Source organism: Taudactylus pleione, unplaced genomic scaffold, assembly GCF_031769625.1.
Source record: "Taudactylus pleione unplaced genomic scaffold, aTauple2 ptg000556l, whole genome shotgun sequence".
Classification (NCBI taxonomy): domain Eukaryota; kingdom Metazoa; phylum Chordata; class Amphibia; order Anura; family Myobatrachidae; genus Taudactylus; species Taudactylus pleione.
The window spans coordinates 20,580,743-20,595,858 of NW_028284958.1; the positions used below are offsets into that span (position 1 = coordinate 20,580,743).

Sequence of the window (15,116 nt, forward strand, 5' to 3'; positions counted from 1 at the left end):
CAACCCCTCATCGAATAACATATCATCTACACAATATGACTTTTATTTAGACTTTTATTTTATTTTACTTTACTTATACCTTTCATCATAGCAATAATGTCCAAGCTATTTATAGGACAGAGAACCTCATTCAGAGTCGGTCGAAGCGGCTGCACGGTCGTACGGGAAAAGGGGCCGGATATGCAAATGATTCCCTCGCAAGTTGCGTCCCTAAGTTCGGATCGGTGGCTGGCCGACCAAGGGGAGGAAGCGGCCGGAATTCATAAAAATACGCCCCCTTCTTGTACGCATTGCACGTCATCTCTGGGCATATAAGGATTAATCGAGACCATCGGAACTGGTCGTAGAGCTTAAGGTTGACCATACCCTCTCTTAAGCTCTACGATCATGTCAGTGTAAAAACCTCCCATGTCACATGTGCCATGACGCTACTTTGTTAATTATGCACTCCCATAAACCGTATGCACTCCCATAAAACGCCGTTCGCATAATTAGGCACGCCTGCGTTCGGATCTCCACTCCCCCGTTTTCAAGCACCTTCCCCTGTTACCACCCACAAACGCCTCAATCTCACTCAAACTACCGACCTGGCTGTGTTCAAGGAGAGAGAAATTTCTGATCGTAGCGGCTAGTTTGCGCACGTGCATTGCGAACTTTACGCATGCGCAGTATAGCGAACATCGGTGGCGTACGACCGTGCGGCCGCTTCGGCCGACTCTGAATGAGGTCCAGATTCTCAACTCTGTAAGAGTCTATTTAACAGGACTTACTTACTCTAACTCTAATTAACTTTCATCCTTGTTTTTACCCTCACAAACTCACTTCTTACCCTAGTGTGCTAGTATCTAATTCCCTCTTCTTAAATACCTAAACACAGCTGTGCAAAGACAGATAGAGCTCTGTGCCAATTTATACAATCCAGACATTATTGTCCATTAACTGTCATCATAAAAGTACCATTTAATTGTTTTTATTAGTAAACTAATAAATAATTATCTTTTAAAATGTTAGTATTGAGACTCATTGGTTATTATATCATATACAAGGAACACCGTTTCATTAGTTTTAATAATATTGTGACAGCCATAATATTTATGTATATTTATGCCAGTCATTCATATATTTCCCTATGATTGAACCACATATGTTCGAGCGCTCACTGGAATAACACCATCGTTGTTTTGATTGGGTCGACTCCTGGCGCCAGCCTTGAAGGGGACACCCCAATCTCCAACATCACGCCTGGTTCCGCTTTATGCCCCCCAGGGCCCCAATCAGAGCAGTCAAGGCAAATTGCAAACTCTACTGCACACTAAAGCTGGGTACACACCTACAGATATATCTGTCCAATCTGTCTGGTGGGAAGGAAAATCTGGTAATGTATGGGAGCAAATACCAATAGAAATTTGCTCCAAAACCCTGGAAGACAGACCAGTTTTTCCTTTCCACCAGACAGATTGGACAGATATATATGTCAGTGTGTACCCAGCTTTAGGCGCACAGGCTGGAGTGCATGGCCCCTACCTCCTCTGTCAACTCCTCTCTTTCGCACGGATGTTGTTGGCATCCCGACGTCCAGGATGCTGGCACTCAGAATGCCGGCACCGGAATCCCGACCACACTAGGGGGAGGGTTAGGGTTAGGCAGCGGGGCGGGGGGGAGATTTAAGCTGCGGGGGGGCCGGGGAGTTAGGTTTAATTTGCAGGAGGGAAGGGCTAGGTTTAGGCTGTGGAGGGGTGGGTTTAGCTGTAGAGTTAGAAGTAGGGTTAGAGTACTTACCTACAGGTGTCGTTATATCAAACGAAGCGGAATTCCGGCATTGGGATTCTGAGCGCTGCTATTGAGTGTACCGGGATCCCGTACCAAACCCCATCATACACGTGGTGGGAGTTTGAACTGTTTGAACTTCCCCTGATCTTACTGTGGGAACACAAAGCAGTGCAACCCACATAGCCAAACTCAAAACCTTGTAACTGTTCTGCAATAGTCAGTGAGTGGGGCTGACACTGGAAGGAGGGGGTATTATAACTTTTGAGTGCCGTCAGCTTGAGAGGTATCTGGGTGCTGCTTGTGTGTTGGTTGTGAATGAGCAGGGTGGTGTCTGAGGCCTGCTGGGGTGTTGGTTGTGAATGACTGGGGATGGTGCCTGGGTGCTGCTGGGGTGTTGGTTTTGAATGAGGGAGGGGTGTCAGTGTATGCTGCTGGGGTGTTGGTTGTGTATGGGGGGGTGTCTGGGTGCTGCTGGGGTGTTAGTTATGAATGATTGGGGGGGTGCCTAGGTGCTGCTGTGGTGTTCTTTATGAATGATTGGAGGTGGTGCCTGGGTGCTATGGGGTGTTGGTTTTGATTGAGGGAGGGGTGTCAGTGTGTGCTGCTGGGGTGTTGGTTGTGTATGGGGGGGTTGGATGCTGCTGGGGTGTTGGTTGTGTATGGGGGGTGTTTGGATGCTGCTGGGATGTTGGTTGTGAATGATTTGTGGTGGTGCCTGGGTGCTGCTGGGGTGTTCGTTATGAATGATTGGGGGGGGTGCCTGGGGGCTGCTGGGATGTTGGTTATGAATGAGGGAGGAGTATCAGTGTGTGCTGCTGGGGTATTGGTTGTGTATTAGGGAGGAGTCTGGATGCTGCTGGGGTGTTGGATATGTTGATACTGTATGTGTGTTTTTGGCAGTGGTATGCAGAGTAAATAGTATAAACAAGCGGATTCATCAGATGCACTAAACAGCTCAGGAGTTTGGTTTATTGTGTAGCAGTATGTTTGTACAACCGTACTCACAGTTACTATATATGCAGTTATGCACACAGTATTCTGGATGGAGCAGAGCTTGAGCTGAACATACAACCAGTGATGTATGTAGGTAGTGATGCATATACAAGCACTCGGTGTGCCTTTGCAGGATGTATATTTGGGTAAATTACAGGGTCTGTCTGGAGCTATGTGGAACATGCACAGAAGACCAAACGGCAGCCATCTTGGTAAAGGAAGATGCTTCCCTAAATGAACATCATGGAGGCAGCGCAGTAGTGCACTCCATTTCAACAGGTTGTGAATGAGGGAGAGGTGTTTGTGTACTTTTGTAGTTTTGGTTATGTATAGGGGGGCTGGTTACTGCTGTGGTGTTAGTTGTGTATGAGGGGGTATCTGGTTGCTGCTGGGGTGTTGGCTGTGTATGAGTGAGGGTGTAATGTCTGGGTGTTGGTTGTGAATGAGGGTGTGATGTCTGCTGGAGTGTTAGTAGTTTTGGAGGGGGTGTCTGGGTGCTGCATGGTGTGTTGGTTGTATATGAGGAGGGATGTCTGGGTGTTGCAGTTAGTGAGTGCGGGGGTGTCTGGATGCTTCTGGTGATGGTGGTGAACGAGGGGGGTGTATGTGTGATGATGGAATGTTGATTGTGAATTCACAAATTTCAACAAATTCTGCCCCCGTGCATCTGGTATGAACTTACGCCCTTGCTTGCCCCTATTCTAGGTTAACTTCTGCTCCTGCTTGCACAGTTCCAGAGATTGCACAGTGTGAAAGCATGCTCCACAAACAGGCACACATTCAGTTCAGCATCTGGCCATAATTGGCTGGACTTATGTTATTTTGGGACTTCTTCCTAATTATTAGCCGTACTGGTGATTCTACGCTGGCAGCTAATTACTGTATAGTGCAGTTTTACATGATATATAAGAGATTTGCCTATGTGGTATTTCCTGCATTTTGAACTTTAACATTTTATGTTTTGATTTTATCAAATTATTGTTTTATGTGATTTTATATATAATAAAAATGTTGTTTTAAGGCAATTTCAAGAGTGGATAAATTCCACCATTCATATAGCTATATTTAGACTACACTAGTATGTACTTAGCCTTGGTGAGAGATAAAGTGGACAGAGATAAAGTACCAACCAATCAACTCCTAACTGCCACTTTACAGGCTGTGTTTGAAAAATGACAGTTTGGAGCTGATTGGTTGGTACTTTATATCCATCCACTTTATCTCTCTCCAAGGCTTAGTACATAGGGCCTTATTCAGCAGTGTGGGAGCCTACGCAGGAGCATGACCCGTTCTGTGCATGTGCAGAACGGGTCTACGATCCCGCACGGAGACTGGCAGCAGGCTGTGATCAGTGATTGACAGTCTGCTGCCGATTGTTGGCGGGGAGGGGTCGGTGATGTCCACTGTTTCCTGAAACGGAAGTGTGTCGCCGCCTTTGTGGGGAGGGAAGAAGCTTCTTCCTCTTATCTGCTGCGGCCGGCTGCATGACCCCATGGGTCACCTTAGCCGGCCCATGTTCCACAGCAGCAGCTTTGCAATTCCATCCATAGCTGTATAAGGCCCATAATACGTAGCACTGTCTCTGTTGGAATCTTGTGATTACTTCTATTGAGTGTAAATATATAACCATTCAATTACACAGCAATTATATCTAGTCATCTAAGCCTAGAATTGCTATACTTACAATTTTGGATTAATCATATTTAAACATAGTACACAATCTACAGTATAACTGCTGTGGCCTTCCATGGGTCATAGTTACTAACAGATGGAAATATCATTTCCACTTGTCTATTTATCTACATTCAGTTAACGGGCGTCAGAGAAACATTTAGTTCTGATTAATCACAGACAGCTGCAAATGAGGGGGAATCCACAATTGTGCCTGATAATATTTCCTCAGTGACAGTAGGCAAATCTGGAATATACGTTCCTTATTCTTGATTTATTGGAGACCTCTGTAACTGGTGCAGATAATTTCCTCTCCTGGTGCCAGAGTAAGAGTACATCCCATAATATCATATCAATACAAACCTTGTCCTTGTGCAGACACACAGGCCACCTCCAAGAACAGCAGACAAGTAAGTAAGCCAGGTCTCATCTTCCCCTGGGGTGTTCTCTCCTGAATTACACTGGTCCTAAGTCCCGGATGCCAAAACACCTGCGAAAACATTATCACAACATCCTTTACCATGTATTGCAAGGAGACACCATGCTGACCTGATTCTAAGAAGCATACAAGTGCATGCCATACTCAATCGTATCTTCTGTACCTAGTATGGATGGGGTAAGTGTTAGTGCTCTTGATAGTGTTGACAGCTGCTCTTGAGTGGTGGAAATATGATCGTATAAATGGTATGCAGTCGGGAAGCCGGTGGACCTAATCCCGACAGCCGGCTTCCGACTGCTTTATCTCGGCAAGGATTAAATGACAGGTGTCTAAATCTAGATGCCTGTCATTTTACCGACGCCAGGAGCCCAGCATCCCGATCAAAGTGATGCCGGGCGCCGCTGCGGACAGCCACGGGGGGGAGGGTTAGATTTAGAGCTCCCAGGGGGGACTTAGGGTTAGGTAGCCCCCCGGAAGGTTAGGGTTAGGCTAGGGGAAGGGAGGGTTAGGATTAGGCACCCCCGGGGGGGACTTAGTTAGGCACCCCCCCGGGGGACTTAGGTTTAGGCAGCGGGGAAGGGGGGGTTAGGTTTAGGCACTTAGAGGGGAGATTAGGGTTAGGCACTGGGAGGAAGGTTAGGGTTAAGCACCCCTAAGGAGGGTTAGGGTTAAAGGGGGGAGATTAGGTTAGTTAATACTTACCTTGGGATGTCAGCCAGTCGCTGTCGGGATTTGAACCTTGCGTCCGGCGGTAATTCATACCGATTCCGTATAAATGAGTACGACTCAGAACACAGGCGTATATTTACATTCAAATTCCGTTTGCTTAAGACGCCCAGGATTGGGATTACATTACTTTAGACACAGAATCAGGCCCTGATTTGTGAACATGTTCATGATTATGACATTATTGCATTACTTTCTAATAACAGTTTAATGCAAACTGTTATAATGTAATATTAAAATATTATGGGAGAGATGTATCAAAGCTTGGAGAGAGATAAAGTACAAACCAATCAACTCTTAACTGTTATTTTACAGTCTGTGTTTGAAAAATGTCAGGAGCTGATTAGTTTTTACTTTATCTCCCTCCAAGCTTGATAAGTCCCCTCATGACTCAGTTGCAACCCCTTAAGCTACCCTTTAGACAATTCATTTCCTATACAATTCTCTTGTTTGAACAACTGACTATCAGACACTATTTTTTTATTCGCTATTTTAAGGTTACGCAGTGCTAAAATAAAAGATTATGAGATTACTATAATGAGAGAGAGTATTACACTGACTTAAGTTGGGGGCCTACTTATGAAGCCAACCCATGCAGAAATGGCTTTTTACACATGATTACGGCACTTTTTTAGTTTTGGGGCTATATAACAAAGGATAACAGCAGAAGACAAGGTGCTTACCAGGCCTCATTGTCAGCAAGGCCCCTGCCCACATTGTATTCTATTTCAACAATAGCTGAGCATTTCCATTCTACTTTTTAATCTCAGCATTTATATCCCATTATCAACTACTTATCGGCTAGGTATGAAACTTCGCTATATGAAGGCATGACGCATGCTCAGCCAAAGTGCCCTGGTACAGCACTGTCATATTGGCACCTTTCTTTACGATCCTGTATAGGAGATGATATCCATTCCTCTGTTCTGTAGGTTTACTGCCAACTGTCACCCCCGAGGGTTGGTTTGGGTTGGAACAGGCGTCGGAGGCTGAAGAGGAGATTTGAGAGGTGTGAAGGAACTTAGGTGGCTTGAGCCAGGACTTCCTCATGTATTGATGTGAGGAGATAGAGATACAGCAGTAGATGAAAGCAAGAACAGGAATAGAATGTCTTTATTGAACAGCAGGTTGGAATGGTACTGGATATATAATACTGAAGGAATGGGCAGAATTGTATTGGGACCGATAATACTGGATTAAGAACTGAACCGGTTTGAGACCAATGTTGATGAATTGAAGAACTTGATGGATTTGAATCCGATGTTGATGATTGATGAACTTAATTAGTTTGGGCCCGATGTTGATGAAGAACTTAATTGATATGAGTCTGATGTTGATGAATTGATGAATTTAATCTATTTAGGACCGATGTTGAAGAATGGCGGTACTGGATCGGTTTGAGATGGAATTTATAGGGGAGGATCACCAGGGATTGGATGCTGCGATCAACTGGTCTGCGAGCAGCGCTCTGAGTGGAGGAAGAGCGTCAGGTGACAGAGGCCAACATGGCTGCACCCTGGGCTGGTGCAAGGTTTCTCGGCACTCTAGGCAAAACTGCAGCCTACTGAGCCGCCCCACACCACCGCCACCAATACCCACTTTCAAACCCATCAGGTGAAAGTGCGAAGGCATCGCCACCTGCATTTAGTACAACAAGAATGTCTCTCTCAGACACATCCTTAATATTTTGATAAGCAGACTCTGTGGCACCTCCCAGATCCTGGAGCCCCTAGGCAGCTGCCTAATGGTAGAGCCAGCTCTAGCTGCGCCCATACTGTGGTTTAGGAGGGAACTCTGGCGTGCAGCCTATGTGCCATCATGCTGGAAAGACACTCTGTGAGCAAGGGGCTGCGGAGAGCCATCTCCATGCTCAGTGACAGGACACTGGATGGGGCAGGAGCAGCACAGCCAGACCTCAGCAGCAGCCGGTAGCGATGTGCAGCATGAGCGGATCTCTGTGCTATCCGGGAGTGATGCACAGCGCGAGCAGACCTCAACATATCAGATTTCTAATTCATTCTGCAGAGACAAAGATTTGCCTAAGTGTTACTCAGGTTTAGTGCAGATCAGAAAATAATACACTGTTCTTGGTCTCTGGTGAATCAATGCATTCAACAGATGGTTTAGGTAGCATGTTCTAAGCAGTCACATTTTCCTTTCAGAATTCTCTGAATAGAAGCTGTTGCAGACTACACATTTCCACCTCCAAATTAAGGGCCTTATTCAGCCTGGATCGCACGGCTGCATTCGCACACAGCTGGATGTTGTCTGTGCTCTGCGAATGCCTATGGATCGCATTGCACATGCACGAACCGGTCAGCAAGCGATCGCAGTGTGCACGCAGTCCAATAGCATAATGATTGACATGAGGCATGCGGAATGCAGGCGTGCCTTGCGTTTGAGTTTTCATTACAGGGGCGTGCATAATTAAGCCCCTGCGATTATATATGCTGGCAGAGGTCTAAATGGCAACAAGAAGTTTAGCAGTTTGTGAGGTAGGGTCAGGTCAACCACAACTGTGCAAATTTTTCCAATATTACTCAATGTTACCGATGTTTTTGCTGACTTGCGGATGCATGTCATGGGCAGTGGGCGGCTTTATACAGTGATGGGCACAGAGTCGGACTGGCCCATAGGGGTACAAGGGAAATCCCCGGTGGGCCCCACTGCCTGATCAGGTTTCAGACTGTGCACTTGAATTATACATGTTACATTATACTGCAAAATACTGGTGTCTTTTCTACAATGCATTGTGTTATTAATCTGGTATCATGCATGCACTAGCAGCATTTACTGTATAAATATATATTTTTAAAGGGGTCCAGAGTCCAGACCATGCACTTTCTAATGGTTAGACGAGCCTCTGTGGAGCCCATATCACTGCATTTCCCTGGTAAGCCCTTCATGCCCCAGTCCGACACTGGGTGGGTGTCTTGGTTTAGTGCTGTGGTTGCATTCATTAGCATATTTTCGCAGCTAGAGGGTGCGTGCAAACACAGCCGTGTGATCCAGACTGAATAAGGGCCTAAATTCCCCTGACAGCCCATGTACTATTGCAGTTCGTATTATTGCAGTTCATAGCCAAAAAAAACAGGACACTCATGGGTCAATTCAATTACCCATGACTTACACACGGGTGAGAGTAATAGTGGCTATATGCCTCTTTTACGGTACCGTTGCAGCCCCATAGGGCTGCATACAAAAATCCATGGATCTGTGATGAGATAGGGCTACGGGGTACGTGAGTTTCGATGCCATTGCCGGCGTTTACACGCCGTTGCGTCTGAAATCCACGTGCTGGGGCAAAATAATTGGATTGAACCCTAAGTGATCATCAATGTAATTTATAGAGTTTATAAAGAGGAAGGGGGGCTTGGACTGCAGACCCTAACTTTAAACATATCAGGAGGTGCTACCATGCTGAGACCTGTAGTGCCATGCAGGAAAAAGAAAATGCAGATGCAAGCACTAAGACTTTATAAAGAAGCAGCTCCTTTATGTAGATATATTTATTAATGATGGGTTATCTGGCGGAATCCAAACTCCACAGTGTCCTTTGAGACATTACATCAGTCTTCAGGTGTCTCTAGTACTCAGTAACAGTCTGGTTCTCTCTGATATTTCGACCTGTTTACATCCATGTCTTGGATAACTTGGAAAGGCCATAAAGTCAATTGCTGCCTACGCCCATAGAATAATATCTAGTGGAAGAAGCACCCAGGCCAGGATTTGTCCAGGAGCTGTAAATCCTTGGGTTTTAAAAAGCCATAAACTGCTGGCTCATATTCAACTCAGCAAATTACACCCCCGTAAATCAACATGAAGGCTGCTAATCTGGAGAGTCCATTAGATTATATATGTACTATCTTTGAGAATACATCTGTTAAGAGGAACTTATTTTTTTGGTACTTTTGCCATGATTTTCTGCCAAGTACATAGCTGTTTTGAACATAACCCTTGCGGATCACCATGAGGACTAACTTAGTTCGATTTCAGGGGTTTTGCAATAACTGATACTTTACTTCACTTCACTTTTTGAATTGTATGCAAATACCAAAATTTGGAATGTAGAAACTTCTCTTACCAAGGTGACTCTGCATGCAAATATTACATACCATTAGAAATGACAGGATAACCAATTAAAAAAAAAAACAATAGGAACTTCATACCCTTAAGATTTCAGAATCCTATTATACTATCTGGAGGCTATGATTAACAGAGATATGTAGCATGTGTGTGTGTGTTACTACATTAATTCTAGCATCCAAGGTTAATTGAATCCAATTGGTCAGTTTAATACCCTGCAGAAATGTCTGGGTGAGACATTCTACCTATTCTACATATGTACAGTACCAATTGCTGTTAATAAATGAGTCACACTTTTCATAGAATATTGTATCCTCTATTATTTACTTATTTATACCTTTGTCATACTACCTAACAGCTTAAAATTTTAAATTGGAACATGGCCAAAATGGCTGTACTCACATCACAATAGGCATGGCCATTCCCTTGGGGCAGTGGCAGGCTGGGCCGGGGGGCAGGGTGCCATGTGTCCCCCGTGCCGCTGCGCCATCTATTGTCCCGGGCCATCTCTTCCGCAGTAATGGCCAGAAGGATGACTGACTGAGGACTTGGGGGCATGTCTGGCTCCTCCAAAGTGTTATGTTGCCCGAATATCCTCTTCCCTCCCCTAAAAACATCCCTTTCCTAGTACAAGCAACATTTAATGTATATCAAACTAGATGGGGGTATTCCACCCCAACCATACTTGAAGAGTAACAAGGGGCCTGTTTCAGTATGGATCACAGCTGCATAATCGCACACAATGAAGCTGCGAAAATATGCTAATGCCTGCCATAGCTCAGCTAGCATAGAGATGCCAACTACTGTTTTCTCACATCCGTAATACCTCGCAGGACGGCATATACATCGGTAACATTGGAGAACATCAGACCCTCACGCACAATTACAGCATGTCTGACCTGTCTCAGAAATTGCAAACCTCGTCGCATGCAGTGAGTACTCAAGCTACAAATGCAATCGCAGTGGCTAATTTATGCACACCCATGCAACGGAGTTCAAACGGACAGGCACGCCTGCGTTTCTCCGACCACTCCCCTGTCACCACCCCCAAACGCTCACAGCCTGTCACTCACTCTGCGATGGATTCCTATGTGTGTGCGTAATCGCAGTGCGATGCATACGCAGTACTGAACAATCGGCCAATCTGTGTACGTGGTTGCAATTGCGTAAGCTGCTGAGTTCAGGCCCAAAGACCTCATAACTGGGAGGATGCTACAGTGCCCTTAAGTAAGGACAGTTGGAGGCATGCAATGGGGAAGATTCTCCTGTCCAAATGACAGGTATGCTAATGACATAACCTGATATAATATGACTGCAGCACGGATGAGCAAATAACTTTCAACTGGAGGGGTCTACACGCAGCAATCATATATCACAATCAGTATTGTGATTATATATATATATATATATATATATATATATTTTTTTTTTTTTTGCTTGAATTCAGTTGTAATATTGGATATCCTTGGCTGTGGATTATAATTAAGATCTGAATCATCTCTTGTAATTTATGGTTGGTCTAAGAGATCAGCTGTTGGAAATATCCTATTTAGAAACCATAGAGGACCTTTTTAGATTGCCCCTGAAGAAGCCCTAACAGACGAAACGCGTTGCGCGGTATTATAAAGGCCTTGACCCACCATTGATTGAACACGAAGAGGTGTTGGCGAGGTCCTATCTTGATTCAGTTTCTTACTGTAAGCAATATTTTTAATTGCAAATCGTTTAAAATAAATTTATGATAAGACAATTGGCCTTTTATTAATGTTTGGCCTATATGGCCGTTTTTTGGGTGTACATCTGGTGAGGGGTTCCATCCAGATTCGTTTGGAATATCGTTTGGATTACCTATGAAGTTATCAAGTCCTTTTGGTTGAAAGAACACATCTCCTAAGAGTTAAAGTCTCCATCCGGTCTATTGGGTCAAGAATCATCTTGACTGCAAGCCCACTAAAGACTTTCCGAATCATTAATTTACGAACTGTCAAAAGGACTCCTAGAGGTTATTTATAGCGCACCCTGGTATTTTTGTATTGTAGGTTAATTTGGGGTTCGTTCTAACAGAGGACCCACCTTGTGGTGCTGCAACTGTTAGCGCAAAGAAGGGCATATTTTTCTGTTTATATATAGCACAATAATTGACATATCCAACTGTACAAGAGATTCCGTAAGTGAGCATTCTGCGGTGCAGCCATGCATCTGGTGCTTTTCATATGTGTCAGGTAATCTCCTCCGAAATAATGCAAACGTGTCAGGAGGAGGTGTCTCACCATCACACCTCTTCTTTCTTCACACACTATGATGTCATAAAATGTATTCATAACATCTAGATAATAAAAAGCCATCTCCTATCTGTCCAAGCTAATTTTTTAATAGAATCTACTAAGGGCCTCATTCAGCAGTGCATGCAAATGCACTGCTGAACGCAGATTCCTGATTATCGGGAAACTGCGCATGCGGAAGACCTGTTCTGCCCCTGTGCAGATGGGTCCTGCGTAATCATAAGCAGATAAGCATGACGCCTCCTGGTGCAGTACCATTTAGCAAGGACGGAATTGCAAAGCTGCTTGAGTGCGGCTTTGCGATTGTGTCCATTGCTAAACCAGGCCCTAAGTCAGTGTTGGCTAACCTTGACACTCCAGCTGTTATGGAACTACATAACCCAGCATGCACTGCTACAGTTTTGCTATTAGGGCATGCTAAAACTGTGGCAGGGCATGCTGGGATATATAGTTCCACAACAGCTGGAGTGTCAAGGTTAGCCAACACTGCCCTAAGTTTTAATAATCAATGTCTAATTGTGTCTAATTTAATTGATGTCTCCAAGAGCCACACGTAGATTCTCTCACTTTCAGTTCTCCCAGTAGAAAAGGTATCATCTGTTATTAACAAAAAATGTTGTAGTCCTTATCTTAAAAAGTTATCAAATCTAATTCTGGAGCAAGAGGTCTTTCATTTAGGGGCCTATTCAAGATGTTAATTATCGAGGTCCGAACGGACCCCGTTAATTAACACAATTCATCATTGCTCCGGCACTGAGACAGCTGATTCGAAAATCAGCTGCCCTAGCGAGCGGTTTCACTGCTCCTTACAGGTCATGCATGCGCACAAGAGCCCTGACGTCCGGCGGAAGGGCTGTACAGGGGAGGAGGGATCCAAAAGGATCCCTATTCAAGACCCGGGACTCCTTCCCATAGGGAAGGAGCAGGTAGCTGTAGCAGTGGGGGAGGGGGGTGCTGGCATATCGAGCGGTCACTCACCCGGTCGCTCTGCGTGTGGGGACCGCCCGATATTTCGGCTGTCGGATCGCAAGTCGCATCGCAAGCTGCATATCGCACCGTCAGGGTGTCATGAGAACACAGGTTGCCTTATCCATCAGTAGTAAGGAAATGCCGTCCTTGCCATTCTAATCTAAAGCAACAAGCCAGAGAATTCCCTGTCTCACAAGCTGCAAGGTTTCGTTGGACAGTAAAGCTATTTATATCACTGAGAATCTGTATAACTCTGGATTCATTCAGCTGGTAGAAAGAAGTGATTTAAGAGCAATGTCTCGCTGTCTAGAGTGCTTATTTGTGGTTCTTTCCTGCATCCTTTAGGCATAAGTCCAAGATCAGTTGCCTGCGTTTCTTCCAATGAAAATATGTGTGTAATCCTATCTGAATACAGCAGGATAACTGTACACTCCTGACAGACTGCCCCACGTGCCATTAGTATCCTTGGCATTGTTGTAGTATAAATACAGCCACTAGAAATGACTGCCAACTTGTAATGAGGATGTGTCACATTTGATCTTGATAACTGGCTTACTGACAGTGGCTTAAGCAATATCCATTTTAGCTTCCCACATTAGGGACCTGGTTCTGAGTCAAACACAAGTCACAAAATGCACGGATCTCACAAATTTCAGCAAACTGCGCATGCGACAAAGAAAGAAATTTGCTTTTGTGATGAATCGGGTATCTGCACGCGGACGGAGATCGCTTTGTGCATCGATGGAGCCCACTATCCATGAAATGGGCATTTCTGGATGGTAACTGGGCGCTGGGCTGTAAGGAAGGCACAGCAGCCAGTGTCTTCATAAAGGTAGGAATGCCTTGGGGGCAGTACCAGCTGCACTCACCCTCCGCTGCAAGACGCACCTTGCTCTGGCTCACGGCTCCCGCACTAACATTTAAAATAAAAAACATACATACTAACTAATAATATAGGTAAGACATGCTTTATATACTATAGGTGGCACAGATGGAATAATAATACTATACACTAGTGGCATAGATTGGATAATACTATACACTAGTGACATAGGGGCCTATTTATCAACACTAAAATAATGGTTTTAAGGACATTTTCATTAATTACTGTTTTTTTTAGTATTCATTAACACACTTAACACAGGAGATATCACTGATATCTCCTGGTTAAGTCCGTCTGCGTTAATTTCCACACTCCCCATACATTAGTACATTAGTACAGGGCTGTAGAAATTAGGCTATTCATCAAATTCCGAAAATTATGTATTTTCAGAATTTGATGGTGTTACTATACGCCACTCTCAGGTGGTGTATAGCGGGTTATACTTACCTGCTTTCAGCGTGAGCAGGTCCTCCTTGGCTCCCTCCGTCACTCCCTGGTCCCTCCTCCAGCTCCGGCTGATGCTCTGACACAGACTGTGTTCTCCCAGCAGAACACAGTAAAGTAAAAAAAATAAATATCCTCAGCCTGCCCCCTCTGCCTGGCCATACTGTCCGCTGTAGACCTGGGGGGAGGTCGGGGTCCGCGACTGCAGCCTATGACAGGCGGCCAGGTAGGGGGAGTGGGGGGGTGGATGGACACAGAATTACCACAGCTGTAATCAGTGCTGCGCATGCACCGCTTTTGTGAACGTAACGGTGTATATTCAGCATAGCTGCGGTAAGTTAGAGCAGATAGGGAAAAGTTAGGACTGCGCTTGTCTATTGAAACCAGGTTGTGAAATGGCAGAAAATCAAATAGCAGTCGGGTTTCCCAATAATAATTAATTTAATCACATATAAAAAATAAAAATACGCAACATTAGCATTTCAATATATACTATTAGGAATATCGCTGATAATTAATTATAATTCACAGATCAAAAAATTTTGATCTATATTAAAATTCAATATATACTTTGAAAAAATGTCCCTTAGGAATACATATTAACGGAATAAAGTTAGGGTTTTCCTTTGATAGCAAAGCACATAATGTTCCTCAGTGTTAATAATGCCTCACTTAAATTTGCATCAATAAGGTAATCCGTGAGAGATGTTTTGTAAAAATCAAAAATGGTCTTTGATAAAGCCCTTATATGCCAGGGCGAAATGCGTCAGTGGACCCACATATTGGCAGCACCTTTATTTGTGACGAAGACACTGGGGTGTTTTGTCACTGCTAACCTAACGGAGGTGTTACG

General features: G+C 44.6%; 1 protein-coding gene across 2 annotated transcripts in view; it reads right to left on the reverse strand.

Annotated features, from left to right (window-relative positions):
- Nucleotides 1-15,116, reverse strand: part of CILP (cartilage intermediate layer protein) — a 66,663-nt gene that overhangs the window by 30,200 nt on the left and 21,347 nt on the right. For both annotated transcript variants that reach the window (XM_088452739.1, XM_088452740.1), the window contains exon 2: nucleotides 4,798-4,924. In XM_088452739.1, coding sequence (XP_088308865.1) covers nucleotides 4,798-4,864 — 67 coding nt within the window. In that variant the 5' untranslated portion in view covers nucleotides 4,865-4,924. The remainder of the gene's footprint in view (nucleotides 1-4,797; nucleotides 4,925-15,116) is intronic.